The following is a 16,011-nucleotide window of genomic DNA, read 5'->3' on the forward strand; positions in this document are numbered from 1 at the left end:
ATTTTTTCAACGTAGGCTATCTACCCTTGGCTCTGGATCTAGTAAACATTTTTATCAATGACTTGGATGAAGGGATAGCTGGCAGATTGAGGAAATTTACAGATGACAAAAAGCTAGGAGGGAAAAGAAGGGGGGAGGGAGAGGAAAAGAGAGAAGGGGAGGGAGAGGGGGAGGAGACAGAGAGGAAGAGAAGACACGAGACAGAGAGAACGCTAATGGTGAATGATACTCTGGTACCCAGAGCCATGTCAATAGAGAGAAGACAGGTATAAATGCAACAAGATGGCATATAAGCGAGTGGCCAACCACATGAGCCAGGCTTTTCGGTGATGGCCACGTCAGGCAGCTGCCCTTACCGTGCAGTCCAAGGTATCATGTGCCGGCTGAGGGCCGGCCACCCTTAGGCCTCTGGGCAGGTCTGAGCGGCCCATGTTAGGTCTGAGTTAACCCATCCCCACTGGATGCCCCTTATATACAGGACACATATTTAGCTCTCGGTTTCCTCCTCCCACCCCGTCTCTGGTCGTGTCTGAAGCTACCCTGCCGGACCGTGGGGCCTCCAGGAAAGCACGTCCCATTTCTGGAGAGCTCTGTGGGCAGTTTTTCTTTCCACGAATCCTTTTTCCTTTCATTAACTCTGAGAAGCTGATAATGAAGGTCTGGGAGAAGATTATGAAATCTACCCTTGGCCTTGGCAGAGAGGTGGGGGACTGCTAGGACAGAATGCTACATACATTATCAGATGCAGTCACAGAAATGGATTTCTGGAGTCATTTAAGGGCTTTGTTTTGATTTCTCGGTGGGCTTTTCATTGCAAGGAAGGTGCCGGGCTGGGGCTGAGGAAGAGCTGAAAAGTATGTAAGGAAGCCACAAGCTGTTCAGGTGCCAGCTCCCCAGGTCTGCTCTGTGCATTGAGGGCGGGGAACTAGCCGTGCTCCCGGTGCCAGCTCCATCCCTCTGACTTCCTCTGCACTAGAGAGCATCACGCGCTCAGGGACCATCTTCGCTTGGTCACTAATCCCTGAAAGGAGGTCTCTCCCTCAACAACAGTGCAAGGCCCTTTTCAGGCAGAATTGTGTCTCAAGAACCACAAAACAAGGGTTCCAGGTTGGAGGGAACCCTAGGATACAGAATACTAGAAGAGAGAACGTTAGAGCTAGAAGCATTCTCCTTAGAGACCCCGGCCCAGAGACCCTCCCTCTACAGGATGACAATTTTTTTATTTCACTATAATTGCTTTCTTCCATACTGGGTTTATGCATTTAAAAACCCTGTTGTGACTTCCCCGGACACTGCCCAAGAGGTCCAGGACACATCAAAAGGTTAAGAACCCTTGTTCTAGGGAAATTCCCTTATCTTAAGACTGGGGAGCCCAAGGGCCTCAGAAGGCACCTGGCCGGCCCAAGACCATGCATTGAGCTTCTCCTCTCTCCCATTAGCACAGGTGTGCTAACACAGCAGCTGCGTGATGGACAGCAGGAGGAGAACTGATGCACTCTGCTCTCAGGGCAGAGGTCAGAGGGGAAAGTCACGGGAGAGAATGAACAGTTCTCTTCATTAAAACCCGCTGCGGACTGCAGAAACAGCAGCCGGACCTGCCAGTCCCAGGCAGAGAATTACAGGACACACACCACTCCTGCCCTGCAGATTCCGGTCATTGACCTTTCAGCAGCCTCCCCTCCCCCCATGTCCCCCCACAGTCTCTCCCCAAGAAGCCACCGAGTGACATTCCAGAAAGCCCCAGGAAGTTTCTCACCTCATTAAACACACCCATGTCCCCTGTTCCTGCGGCTAGTTTCAATCTCCCAGAGAATAACCAGAGCTTACATTTTACATTGCGCTTGAAGACTGACAAAGCGCTTTATATGTTCCCTCTCTCTTCCTGGTCCTCACAACAGTCCTAGAAGGGCGCTGACGTGATTGAACCCATTTCCTAGGTGAGGAGACCAAAGTTCGGAGAAGTTAAATGGCCTGAACTACTGATGGGAACAATATTGTTTCCACCACAGCAAAGAGAGACCTTTTCCTGGCCCTTCCACTGACTCGCTCTCTTGGGTAGAAGCAAGTCACTTTCCCTGGCTTGGACTCGGTTTCCCCGTCTGTAAAACAAAGGACAGGTACTTTCAGAGTTCCCACGATCTTCCCTCTGACTACAGGCTTATTTACGTTATTTCTCTCCCTGGGAGCCAAAGTCAGTGTCCTGCAACTGGGAAAAGCTTCATGCACGCTCACTGAGTCGCTCCATCCCTGAATCCATAAGCACGGATAAGAGTGTCCCTGATGACTCGGTTCCTGTCCAGGACAGTGCCAGAGGACTCTTCACCTCAGAGTTCCTTCCAGCCTGGGCTCTCCCCGGGGCCGCCCTTGGCTTCAGCCCTCCCCAGACCATCCCCACAGGGCCCCGACCACCCCACCCCCACAAGTACCCCCTTTTCTACTCTTGTTTATGGGGTATCTTCCCCCTTGGAATGCAAGCTCTGTCCTGCTTATTCCCAGCTCTGGGCAGGGTGCAGAGCCTAAGAAAATGGCTGAGTGCCTGGTGGGCGCCAGAGATGCAAAGTGACCAAATGCCTCATCTTGTCTGCAGGTAGTCTCTCCTCCCCCCTCAGTCCGCTCCCACCGAGCCCAATCACGCTTGACTGGCTTTCTCCCTATGGCCACTGAGAGAGCACGGGCAGCTTTTCTGGCAACGAGAAGGTGCTGAGGGGCTGATCTAATTGTGAGGAGTGAGAAGGCAACTTAGCACTTTCTTCTCTCTGCCGTGAAGGACCGTGAACACCCAAGCCCCTTCACAGGAGGAGGTGCTGGGCACGCCGAGAAAGGCCGTAGGGTTCCACTGAGCCTGGCACGGAATGGCCAGGACTCAAACCAGGCCAGGCCCCAAACCAGGCCGGGCCCCAAACCAGGCCGGGCCCCAAACCAAGCCGGGCCCCAAACCAGGCCAGGGCTCAAACCAGGCTGGGCCCCAAACCAAGCCGGGCCCCAAACCAGGCCAGGGCTCAAACCAGGCCGGGCCCCAAACCAGGCCGGGCCCCAAACCAAGCCGGGCCCCAAACCAGGCCAGGGCTCAAACCAGGCCGGGCCCCAAACCAGGCCGGGCCCCAAACCAAGCCGGGCCCCAAACCAGGCCAGGGCTCAAACCAGGCCGGGCCCCAAACCAGGCCGGGCCCCAAACCAGGCCGGGCCCCAAACCAGGCCAGGGCTCAAACCAGGCCGGGCCCCAAACTAGGCCGGGCCCCAAACCAGGCCGGGCCCCAAACCAGGCCAGGGCTCAAACCAGGCCGGGCCCCAAACCAGTACGGGCCCCAAACCAAGCCGGGCCCCAAACCAGGCCAGGGCTCAAACCAGGCCGGGCCCCAAACCAGGCCGGGCCCCAAACCAAGCCGGGCCCCAAACCAGGCCAGGGCTCAAACCAGGCCGGGCCCCAAACCAGGCCGGGCCCCAAACCAAGCCGGGCCCCAAACCAGGCCAGGGCTCAAACCAGGCCGGGCCCCAAACCAGGCCGGGCCCCAAACCAGGCCGGGCCCCAAACCAGGCCAGGGCTCAAACCAGGCCGGGCCCCAAACTAGTACGGGCCCCAAACCAAGCCGGGCCCCAAACCAGGCCAGGGCTCAAACCAGGCCGGGCCCCAAACCAGGCCGGGCCCCAAACCAAGCCGGGCCCCAAACCAGGCCAGGGCTCAAACCAGGCCGGGCCCCAAACCAGGCCGGGCCCCAAACCAAGCCGGGCCCCAAACCAGGCCAGGGCTCAAACCAGGCCGGGCCCCAAACCAGGCCAGGCCCCAAACCAGATTGGGGCTCAAACCAGGCCAGGGACGCTGCTAGGCGATGCTCCTTCTAAATGCTGAGAGTCCTTGTGGTCCAGGGGGATCTTATGGTCCAAGGGGGGGATTTTGTAGTCTTTGGGGATCTTGTAGTCCTATGGGGGGATCCTGTGGTCCTAGGGGGGATCTTGTGGTTCTAGGGAGGATCTTGTGGTCCTAGCAAGGATTTTGTGGTTCTAGAGGAATCTTGTGGTCCTAGGGGGGATCTTATGGTCCTAGAGGGATCTTGTGATCCTAGGGGGGGATCTTGTGGTCCTAGGGAGTATCTCTGTGTCTCTAAATAAGGAAAACAATTAGAAAAATAATGGGTGCTGCTGTTTTAATAATAATAATGAAACAGGATGGGTACAAGCAGCTACATGCTGCAGTGATAGTCAGGAAGACCCAAATTCAAATCTAGCCTCTGACTTTTATCACCTGGGGGATGCTGGATAAGAGCTACAACTTTCCTATGCCTCGGTTTCCTGCTATGTAAATACAGCAGATCCCCTCCGGCTGTAACACACTAAGTGCCCTGTGGGCTCCTCCATAGCTGAATCCTTGGTTCCTGTCTACTCAATGCCAACTAACACCCAGCCACAAGAATCTGGGGGAAGGGCCTCACCCGGAGGACGAGGAGACCAGCTGTGTCTTTGTCTCCAGGATAACCTGGGGGTCTGCTGCCCCAAGGAGGTATCTCCAGACAGACACAGCAGGCGGCCCCCTGGCCTGGGGCAGGGAGCCAAGCGCCTCTAAGAGGCCTGATAAATCACTTCTCCCTGGCGCTCACTTGGGACCCACCGGTTCCGGGCTTGCCCACCTTCCTTCTTGGAAGCAGTTCAAACCCACTTTGTCTTCATGATGAATGGAAGCTCTGGGAATTGGCTCTTCTCGCTGTAGGCTGGCTGCCGTCGCTCCCTCCCCCTGCCCTCACCCTCGCCTCTCTCTCAAGGGTTATGGGAGGGTGAGGGGAGAGTTATGTGCACCATGGACCTGGAGCTCCAGGAGGGAAAGCGGCCCAGGTGCTGAGGCCTTCCAGACAGAGTCTAGGGGAGTATGGGTGGGTGGGTTTGTCTGAATCTCTTTCTGTGCACTTCTGTCTCTGTCTCTAAATCTCTTCCCTCTCTCTCTGTCTCTGTGTGTCTCTTTCTCTCTGTCTCTGTCTCTCTCTGTCTCTGTGTCTTTCCCTTTCTCTATCTCTGTCTTTAAATCTCTTTTCCCTCTCTGTCTCTGTCTCTAAATCTCTTTTCCCTCTCTCTCTCTGTCTTTCCCTCTCTCTATCTCTATCTCTCTTTTCCCTCTCTGTCTCTGTCTCTAAATCTCTTTTCCCTCTCTCTGTCTCTGTGTCTTTCTCTGTCTCCGTCTAGTTAGGAATGTTCTGCATTTTCGGAAAAAGATATTTAGATTTCACTATTGGGATAAGGATGGACATGGGGACTGGGGAGGATACTGAGTAGGAAGTAGCACCTGATGGAAGCTAGTATTTATTCCTGTATTTTATCTATTTGTATGTCTGCTAGGGGGCCCACTGAAGAGAGCCCAGGGCCTGGGGTCAGGGAGACTGGGTTCAGATCCTGCCTCAGACACTAGCTGTACGACCCTCAGTAAGTCACTTAACCCCGTCTGCCTCAGTTTCCTCATTGGAGAGAAAGAAACAGCAAAGGACTCTGGATTTTTGCTAAGATGGCCCCAAAAGGAGTCATTGTAGCGTGGGACACGACATTTACATTCTCATCTTCCTGTCAGAAGGTAAGGGTCCTTGAGAGCAGTCTCCCCAGTCTGCCTTACGCCAAGTGCTCTACAAATGTTTGATGACTATGACTTATTGATCTGTGGTTATACGGTATCATCAGAGAGCAGATAGACAGCGACTGGGGCTTTGTGCCCCTCACGTGCAAGAAAGGGCCTCAGCTCGGTGGGCCCTAGAGGGGACTGTTGCTGAGTGAACTGAGTCAGAGCCCACTGACCCCCGCCCTAGCACCCCTTGGACCCTCCACCCCAGGCTCAAGGCAGGAAATGGCCTGAGAGGCGCTAGTCCAACCACCTCGTTTTATAGATGAAGAGAGGCAGGAAGAGAATGACGGCCCCCAAGTGAGTGGTCAGCAGCAGTGGAGGGGTCTGAACCCAGGTCTCCTGACACCAAAGCCGCTGACCCTCTGTGCTTAAGCAAGGCAGCCTCAGTTTTCCCATCTGTACCGTGCAGACTCCCCCTGAATAACCCCTAAGGTCCCTCTGGCCATCGTGGCCCTCGCAAGGAGAAGGCCTGAGTCCTTCGGGGAGGGCAGAGGCTTGGGGTCTCACAAGCAGCAGACTCAGGATTCCATCACCACAGGTTGGGGAGAGGGCCAAACCCCAGTGGGAAAAACAAGGTGGAGCTCAATCCCAGCGTGGGAATGGAACAGACTAATAGTCTGTGCCCCGAGATATAACAAAGGGAAGAACTTGGAGAAACGACGGAAGAGATGAGCTGACTGACCCACACAGACCGAAGTGAGCAGAACCAGGAGAAAAGTGCAGCAGAAAACGCACGGAAACGGTCACTGTAGGGATGAGTAAGAGAGTGAGGGCTGACTAAAGCACTCTCCTGCCCTTGGCAGGGGGTGGTGGGCTACGGGTGCAGAATGGGGTCTGCTTTACCACACAGTTGTAATGGGAGCTCCTACTGGGAGAGGAGGCATCAAATGTCAGAGTAATATAAAAGTAGGAGAGAATTTCTGAGTGGGAAAGGTTTCTGAAAGAGCGGGGCGGTGGGGGTGGGGGGTGGAATGGAACGTTCTCTGTGCTGGTCATGGTCCTGAAGCTCTCTGAGCTCAGGGGCCTCCTTCCACAATGGGAAAGGCCATGAGCCCCCCCCCCCCCCACACTGACTTCCCTCCCAGACTGCCAGAAGAATAAGGCTTTGGGGACTTACCTTGAGAAACTTGTACAGTAGAAATGTGAACCAGTTTGTCAGCATTTTCTCTGCTACTGACTCCGTCCTAGAAGAAAGAGGAGGAAGTGATGGGCATGGGGAACAAAGCCCCAGTACCTTAAGGGGGCACTTGTGCCGTGCTCCTGCCCCCACATCCCTGAGCTCTCCCCTCTTCCTCTGACTTAAAGGTCAAGGCTGGGAAAGCAGGGGAGCGGGGAGGGAGGGGGAGGAGGCCCACCTCTCTGGGTTGCCATGACAAAACTCTAAAGATAGTCCTTGCCAATCATGGCCAGCTCTTAGCCTGGCAGAAGCTCATTAGCTGGGGACCTCAGTTATCTGCAGGGCCCAGCTGTGAGAAAGCCGCAGGAGGAGATAGGAGGAGGAGAGTGCTGGGGCCCGCAGAAGCCCAGACTCCCCACTGACAGCTCCCTAAGGGATTATTAAAGGGGGGACGGAGTAAATCACAGCCGGCTGGAGTCAGAGAACCAGGGGCCGTCTTGGAGCTGAAAGGGCCCTCAGCCCACCCAAGGGCACCTAGCCCAGTCGGCAGGTCAGAGACCGGCCCCAAGCCTGGGCTAGCAGGACCTCAGGACTCGCCCGGGATGGGGATGGGAGTGGCGGGAACATAGTCTCTTTCTGGCCAGTGAAGGACGGGTTCAGAATCTGGAAGGATTCTGCCCCCACACAGTTGGGAGACAAGATGTGTTAAGAGCCCAAGGGGACGGCCTCGGCATCCATTAAGGAAAAAACCCAGACAGTTTGTCACGTCTGCTTCTGGAAGGGTTCCCTGTACCCAAGTGGATGGAGCTACTTAACCCCCACTTCATTTCACAGGCCCCAAAGAGGGCCCAAGGTCAGACCCAGAGTCAGTGTCCAGAGCTGGAGCACATAGCCAATGGACCCGAGTTCAAATTCCTCCTCAGATGTTTGTCAGCAGTGTGACCGCATCTAAGTCATTTAATCCCCTGAGCCAGGGAGTCAGATGAGACTCCAGGCCACCTGATTCTCTGCTCCATGACCTCCCTTCTACCTGATTTCTGAACTTCAGAGCTGGGCGTTGGGCAGAGTCCCAGAGGCAAGAGGCCGCCCCTTCTGGCTCCCAACCAGGCAGCAGAAGGGCCCTGTCTCACTGCACTCCAAACATGGTGAAGACCCCAGAGAGGGAGTGACCCCCCAACAGCTCCCACAGGGGAGCACGGGGCAGGGCCAGACCATGGCCTCCTCCTACTGCAGGGTGTCCAACCACAGCCAAGACAAATATGCTGGACCCGGTGTCAGAAGACCCAGATTCGAACCCTGACTCTGCTCCTCATCACCCTCCGGGCCTTTGGCTAATCATTTATTTAATTCCTCTTAGTCCTCAGTCTCCTCCTCTGGGAAGAGTCATCCTCTGGATGACCCCTGAGCTTAAATCCATGCTCGGTCGAGGCCCCAGTCTCTCCTCTGTAAAACGAGGGGTGCTAAAATACGTCCCCGCCTGCTCTGAGTCTGCAGCATCCTGGGACTCTGCAAGCTCCGGGACCCAAGGGGCCCAGCTGAGCAGACAGGAACATCCCAGAAGTAAGTCTCCCCCTCCCCCTGTGGGGAAAGGCAGGCCCAGTATCCTAGCCGCTGGGCTGGTCGGCTGCAGAGAGCGCTCCATCCCCCGCCCCAGAGGGGTCTCCGCGGCTCGCTCGGGCCCAGGCGCCCGCACTCACCTCCGCAGAAGCAGCTTGGGGTGGTTCTTGCTCTCCAGGTTCTTCTCGATGAGGTCCGAGAGCAGCTGCTTCAGGACACCCGTGGCGTATTCCATCTCCCCCTGAAGCGCCGTCATGATGAGGGACGCCACATTGCCGCGGTCCCTCATGGAGAAGCTGCGCTGTGCTTCCAGCGTGCGGATGAAGGTCAGCAGGAAGTGCTTCTTGTTCAGGAGCTGTCCGAACAGCGTGAGCGACTTCTCCACATTGGCCTGGACCTGGGCAGGAAAGGGTTGCGATCAGGCTCTGCCCCATGGTGGTTCCTCTGGACGAGGGGCTCCTAGCCCCCTCCAGAGAGACCCCTAACTGAGCTCCCATCTCCAGGTTGTCCTGCCCTCAGCATGGGGGGGGGGCCGCAAGGAGGAACAAGAAGACACCCATCTCCAAGTCCCCTCCTCCCCAAAGACTCCCGTTTTGTCCCTGTATGTGTACAGCTTGGACCAGAGACCCTACAAAATCCCACGGCCCTGTGAAGGGACTTCAGGAGATGTAGCTGCTCCATCTTGTGCCCTTGGGACCCTCCAAGGGGCCAGCGACTGGGAGGCACCCTCTGGGAACTGGTCAGGGTGGGGAGTTTTATTTTCTCTTGTAACTAGTATTTTTTTAATTTTTGTTTTGCATCACCCACATTTCTCCATGCTTCCCGCCTATCCCCTTCTGGAAAGCCAGCCAGAAAAATAGATTGAGACATTTCACAAATCTGACATCATATTCGGTGCTGTGTTCCCACAGTTCTCTCATGGGTGGGGAGCATATATTCCCATCATGGGAAGGGAGCTCTGGCTACTGACTCTGACGATGCTTCAATCAGCCCTCTTCCATCGGGCCCAGACCCGGTTCAAGTGCTGCTCCCCTGGCCTCCCACTGCTGACCTGATTCATTCATCAAATATACCTGGGCCCGACTATAATAATCACAATTTGGGTGGGGTTTGGGGGCAGGCAGGCCTATGATGCAATTAATGAGTGAAAAGAGCTCCCAGGTGAGGAGCAGGTTGGCAGGTAAAGGCCCCCAGCTCATGCAGCCACGAATCGGATGCAGGATCCAAACAAAGGTCATGCTAACTGCAAGGAGACATATTGCCTCAGAATAACAATAAAACACTGACATTTATCAAGCTTGAGCAGAGCTGAATATCCGTTATCCCCCTGGAGCTGGCCCTCTCCATACTGGTGTTATTGCCCCCTTTTAACAGCCGAGAAAACTGAGACTCTGTACTGGAAGACTAATGAAACAAGATCCTGGCCCTTGGGAAGCCTGGAGTCCGACAGGAGAGGCAGGATGTGAAAAGGGCCTGGAATCAAGGCAGAGGAGACCTGCCCAGCTTCCACCAAATAGCAAGGTGACATCTGGGCGAGGGAGAATGAGCCTGCTCTGAACAAAAAAAAAAAGGGGGCAAGGAGGGAAGACGCCTCGCTCCTGGAGGGGGCCTTCAGGGGACAAAGCCCTCCGGAGTGTCTGGCTGGGACAGAACAATGGGCCTATCCCAGCCTGGTTGAGGGCCCAGGCCATTGTCCTGTTTGGGAGGGCGTTCTGACGGCGATTCCAAGGGACGCCGGCCTGGGCAGGACTGCCTGGTAAGTGCCACCCCCCAAACGCCAGTGACGGATGGGCCCGGGTGCCGAGGCTGTCCCAAATTTTCATTCTGAGCCAAATCACTGTTGTCCGGGCAGCTCCGATCAGATGTCACGATGCTATCAGGTCCAATCCTCCGCTACTGAAACAGCCATGGTAGCGATAAGCTCCGAAATTGGTCCTGTCCTACATGGGTGATCTTATCAGAGATTGCAGAGGAGAAATGGAGCAGGAGCCAGAGACGGGAGGCGGGGGAGAGTGACATGTTGAGCGGGCTTGCTCTGTCTCAGCCAGCTCCCTCGGGGGCCCGGCCCCGGGAGCTAGGGGACAAGGCTCGTTTTCTGGCTCTGAAGCATGCTCTGGGCTGGGGAGGAGGGCCTGGGGCCCTGGAGCCGGCCTCAGCTCTGGGACACAACAGCCCAACATCCTGTGGAGGTGGGGCACAGCTCAAGCGGGGCCCTGGGCCCCTTGTGACATCAGAGGTCAGGGCAGAAAGACCAGTCCCTTAATGCCCAGCTGGACATCCGTGGCCCTCGCCCACTCTCCCCTGAATCGGACTCTCCTGAAGCTCAGACCACAAGGGTCTTCCCTGAACCTGCCTCGTTCACTTATTGTTCACTTGCTGTTACTATTATCCCCATGTGACGGCTGGGGAAACTGAGGCAAGCAGCAGGTAGGTACCTGAGGCTACATTTGAATTCAGCCTTCCTGCCCACACAGAGCTCCGGTTTGCCGCCGAGCTGTCTCTGAATACACTTGCCACTAATGATGACCACTACGCTCTCTCTCATTGCGGCATCTTATAAAGACAAGGAAGGGGCTTTATTGGAAAACTTGCTGATCTAATTCAGGACACAGTACAGAACCACAGAAAAGAACCCGGGGCTTGGAGTCCAAGGGACCAAGGCTAAAAACCCTGGTTCTGAAGGAATACACTCTGAGACTCAGTTTCCTCCTCTCTAAAATAAGCATAACAAGTCCTGTACCACAGAAGTGCTATGAGGAGTAATTTGCATAGCTTAAAGCACTGAGTTGCTATTATCATTATTTCTGGCAAGAATAATTATAATAGGAATAAGGAGGAAGGAGAAATTGGCTTTAAGCTGAAATTTGCTGTAGAAAAAAAAATACTCAGATGAGAATGTCACACTGTGTATTAGTAGCAGCCAAGATACCCCTCGACTACATCTAGGTTCAGAAAAAGCTCAACAAGCTGGAAAAACGGGACCAAAACTTAGAAGGCGAAACTTCCCAAGGATTAATGTACAATCCCGAATTGGGCTTAAAAAAATGAATCTCAGAAGCATCAGGGAAATGAGGCATGTTCACTCAAAAAAATATATCTGGAAGCACTATTTGGTCACAAGTTCAATGGTGGGTTAGAACTGCTCAAAAAATTACTAATTCCACAGAATTTTAATGACTAGGTTGAGAATGACGTTTTCTGCAGTGTCCAAACGGGCCTAGTTCTGTGAGCCATCTGCCCAGCTGGGGAAAATCTGGATAATGTGGCGGATGCTCAGAGGAAGCCGATCAGGACGGGGAGGAGACAAGCATCTGAGGGAGGGGAGGGGCATCTGAGGGCCTAGGACCAAGAACATAAGGAGAAGCTTTGGGGGAGCCCAGCAGACAGGCCTGCAGAAAGGGGAAGGGTTGTCAGGTAAAAGAGCAGCAATCCGGCTTCGTGGGCAGCAGAAGCAGGCCCAGGGAGAGGTTCTAGGGAGGTAGATCCCGGCTCAGCAGGGGGAAGCTCACTGTTAGGTCCTCCCCAAAATGGAACTGGAGCCTCATTGGGCAGGGATCATGGCCTGCCGAGCTGCCCCCCAATACTCTAACACACACCCCCCGCCTAGCGGGGCCCACTCAGCCACGGCCGACAGGCCGGGTCTGACGGGAAAGTCTTCTTGGGGCCGATTTGACTTTCCCACCAATGATCACAGGGGGAAAGAGATATTTGGGAAGGCCAAAGGGCACTGAGATGAGCTGCTGGGCATGAGCCTTCTGTCCCACCATGCTCAGCATTTGGCAGGGGGATCCTTGGAGCTTCTGAATCGTGGAAAGAAACATGAGACATACCAAAAAATATATATATAGTTACAGATATCTTTATATACATATTCATAGAAGGAACTTAGGGGAAAAAATGGAAAGCAAACGATAGTTCATCAGCTGGCAGATATATGAGTCGAATGGAATATTATTACTCTGGAAGACACAGAGAATATGAAGGATTTCAGAGAAACTCAGGGGGAATGGAATCGAGAGACTGTTCTGCATGATAAGCACCATGGTGAGGGGGGAACAATGAAAGGCTTTGGAATTCTCTTGTGACCCCAGAGGATTGGCAAAAGCAATGGCCTTCCTCCTCTCAGCTAAGAGGTGGTGGACTGCAGGCACAGAGTAAGGCATACGTTGTCAGACAGGGCCAATGTGTTGGTTTATTTTGTTTAAAGGTTCTTTGATATAAAAAGTTTAATAGCAAGGGGAGGTGGGAATGGCAAATAGGAAAAAAAAAATCAAACATACCAGAAACGAAGGATCATACAGACCAGAAAATATCAGGTCATCAGATCCAACCTTGTCATTCTACATGTTTATTTTTCATCAAAGTCCTCTTGTCTAAAACCGCCAAAATGTTTCTCTCAAAATCCAAGACATTTAGACTTGCTTAGAGAAGGTCCCCCATTAATATTCATCTCCTGAGCTATTCCAGAAGCACAGAGGAATCCTCTGAGTTCTCCCTGCCACCCTCTTGCCACCCTTTGGGTAATGCTCAGGGCACCTGCTGCCTAGATAGCCAGTGCGGCCTGCCAAGGACCGATGCCTGGGAAAGTGCCCTTCATTCTGCTACCCTCCGTGGGCACCTACCTCCATCTCCTTCAGCACCGGGTGGTCCTCAATGCCTGGGAAGAGGACCCTCATGGCATATGTACGGTAGTCCAAGAAGGGGATGCCAGCTCCGTCCAGGTCATTGGTCAGCTCATGGATGTCCGTCTGCAGTTCCGCAAAGGCTGGACCGCAAAGGAGAGAAGGAAGAAAGTAAAGGGCCAGTGGAAGTGGGGCAGGCCTGCACCACCTGCTGCTCTCCTCCACATGCTGGGCAGTCAGGCCCAACTCAGAGACAGGGCTTGGATCTCTGCGCCCCAAATGCCTCTTCCACTCCCCACGGCGCCTAACTTTCCACCATTAAATATCCATTCATTTAGGGGATTTTAGATTGCTGTTAAAATAAAGATGTTGATGGGGAGGGGGAGTACATTAGGCTCTAATCATTGCTAATTAACACAGTCTGAATTAGCTTCTTAGATTAGCTCTTGTCACCTCGCAGGCTCGGCTGGGCTGCGTATGGGATGGGGAAAATTAGACTGGTGAGCAAGGATCGGGAAGACCCTGCTCTGGCCGAGAAACCAGTGACTGAGGAGGGAGCAGTTGGGAGGGGCCGCTGCCCTGTGTACGTGGGCGCCGCACTCTCAAGTCTGTGCACTAACAGAATGGAGGTTCCACTCCTTCGGTCACTTGCAAAAGGGCATTTCCTGGACCTTGGTCCAAAGAAAAAAGAGAAGAATATGAGGAGTGGGGGCGGAAAGGGAAGCAAAATCTGGTTTGGAGCAAGAGTTCCCTTTCACTCAGGATACTAGGGAGAGCCTAGTGGTCCCCCCCTACCCAAAGTGATCTCAGGCCCAGCCCAAAAATCCCCTCTCGGACTAGATTTGTCTGCAAAGCATCTCTCTGGGTTCCCGGGGCATCTGTACAATGATGAGGTGGGAGGGGGAGGGGGGAATCGTGGTCCCTGACTGGGAAGGGGACAGGAAGCCCAGGCGGGGGGACTGGCGGCATCGGTTCTTTTCGATCGCCCCCCTCCTCTCCTCGCTAGTCAGGCTTGGTAGTGGTGGAGGAAAGGCCATTCATTTCCTATCTCTTAAGGAGAGAAAGGATGTTCTGAGATTGGAGCCTTGCAGCGGGGCTGTCACGACAGACAGGCCTGGAGAAAAGTTCAGGGAGGGATTCTTCAGGGGAATGGGGGGGACCTCACAGCATTGTTTGAAATCAAATTAAGGAACTTCAAAGAGAGCACGAGGCTGCGCCAAGCAGGCCGGCCTCAGCCGCCCGAGGCAGGGACCAAGCCGGCAGCGGAGAAGATGCTCTATCTTATCTGCGTGCTGTGGAAGAGGGAAGAGAAAGGCTTCTGCCGAGATGGCAGCTTTTAATTAAAAGCTGCTTCCTTTTATCTCTCTGGCAGCCCCACGCTGTTGTCTCCCCCGCCCCATGCCAAATGCTTTTATTATCGTGTGTCCAGGGCCCCAGTCCCTCCCCGGCTCGGCTGCCTGGCAGGGTCACGGGCCCAGGCAGTTGCTCGTGGAGATAATGGGCAATTAGGCCCTGACAGTGGGACTTGGAGAGGCGTTTGGGCCCAATTCCCAGCAGGAAGCGGCAGCATAATAAGCTGCCACCCCCTTACACACACACACACACACACTTTCCTCTCTGTCACAACTTGGAACCACTTTCAGTCTCTTCCTGAAAACTTATTCCTTTCCCAAAATTCCTAGCAAGGGAGAGCAGGCCAGAAAACATTTGTCCTGCCCGAGACGCCCATCTCTGCTCTGAGATCTTCCTCCTTGGACCCGGGGACCCTTAGGATGATAATCAAGTCTCCACAGTCACTGGATCCCTCCGGGGTTCTCTAAGTATCGCTGCTGCAGACAAACCTTCCCCTGCCGCCCAATGGGAACGAGCTGGAAAGGACCAGGGAGGTCCCCGGACGCAGGCCCGCCGCTGGCATACAGCAAGTGTCCGATGCTTGTTGACCGACTGACTGACTGGGAAGAAACAAAGACCTGACCGAGGATTCACAGGAGCTGTGAATCTGCTGAATCCCACAGCCCACTCCTCTGGGCCGCCTCCCCTCCCAGTGTCCCAGGAAAACCCAGCCCATTTTCATCTTCACAATCCTGAGCCAAGACTTCCCTCGCCCTCCCGGACTTCCAGCCAGATTTCAAGCATTCCTCGGGGCTGACTCAAAGCCCCACCTCCGTGGACTCCCGGGTCAGCACCTGGCAAATGGGCCCCAGCGACCCCAGAGCCAGGGGGGATACATGGGGAGGGGGGATAGAGTGGAGGGGAGGTCAACACACACACACACACACACACACACACACACACACACACACCCCCTCCCCCTCCAAGCTACCATCTGACTGACAGCAGCAAAAATCGATAAACCCTTAAAGTTTGTAAAGCCTTTACCTATATTATCTCGACAGTCCTGTGAGGTAGGTGCTATTATTATCCTCACTTCCGAGCATGAGTGAATGGGGGGAGGAGGGAGAAAATGGAGGAACCAGTATTTCTAAAGCACTTACTATGTGCCAAGCCCTGTGCTAAAAGCATTCCACAATGTTCTCTCACGCGATCCTCCCAGCAACACTGAGTCAGGGACCGTTCTTTATCCCCACCGAGGAAACTGAGGCAGGCAGAGGCTACGTGGCAGGTAGGAGGGGACCGGGGGAAGGTCTGAACCTAAGCTTTCCTGGCTCAGAGCTCTTTCCGGGGCACCCCCGACGCCTCACACAGAAGTGTGCCCTGTATGCATGGAAGGAGCCCCCGGGGTGTGATCAGAAACTTTGGCTCAGATCCAGGCCACTGACAATTTACAAGCCCCTGGCCTCCCAAGGCCTGTTTCCCCATCTGTATGAGGAAATTTCCAGCTGGGGATACCCTCGCTCCCTGGCTCAGAGGGGGGAGTACTGCCTTCACTAATATTGTTCCCACGTTCTCATCACCCTTACAATGGGGTTCCGATAGAATGCTCATAGAAAAAGTCCCCCCTCCTGTTACTCGCTCATGTGTGATGCTCTGCAGATTATTCCCCAGGGAGATAACGTGACGGCTCTTATGGCGGGGTGCCAGTGGGAAGCGGTGAGCAAGGGGCCGGCACCCCGGGCGCTGCAGCAGTAGCAGGACCACGCGGATGCCCTGGACTGCTC

General features: G+C 54.5%; 1 protein-coding gene across 1 annotated transcript in view; it reads right to left on the reverse strand.

Annotated features, from left to right (window-relative positions):
• The window catches only part of PLXNA1 (plexin A1), a gene marked incomplete in the record, with an annotated part of 256,809 nt that overhangs the window by 48,514 nt on the left and 192,284 nt on the right, over window positions 1-16,011 (reverse strand). Inside the window, 3 exon segments of the mRNA XM_074283782.1 lie at window positions 6,714-6,780; window positions 8,411-8,667; window positions 12,893-13,035. Of these exon segments, the coding sequence (XP_074139883.1) occupies window positions 6,714-6,780; window positions 8,411-8,667; window positions 12,893-13,035 (467 nt within the window).

This window comes from Sminthopsis crassicaudata, chromosome 1 (genome assembly GCF_048593235.1).
Source record: "Sminthopsis crassicaudata isolate SCR6 chromosome 1, ASM4859323v1, whole genome shotgun sequence".
NCBI lineage: Eukaryota > Metazoa > Chordata > Mammalia > Dasyuromorphia > Dasyuridae > Sminthopsis > Sminthopsis crassicaudata.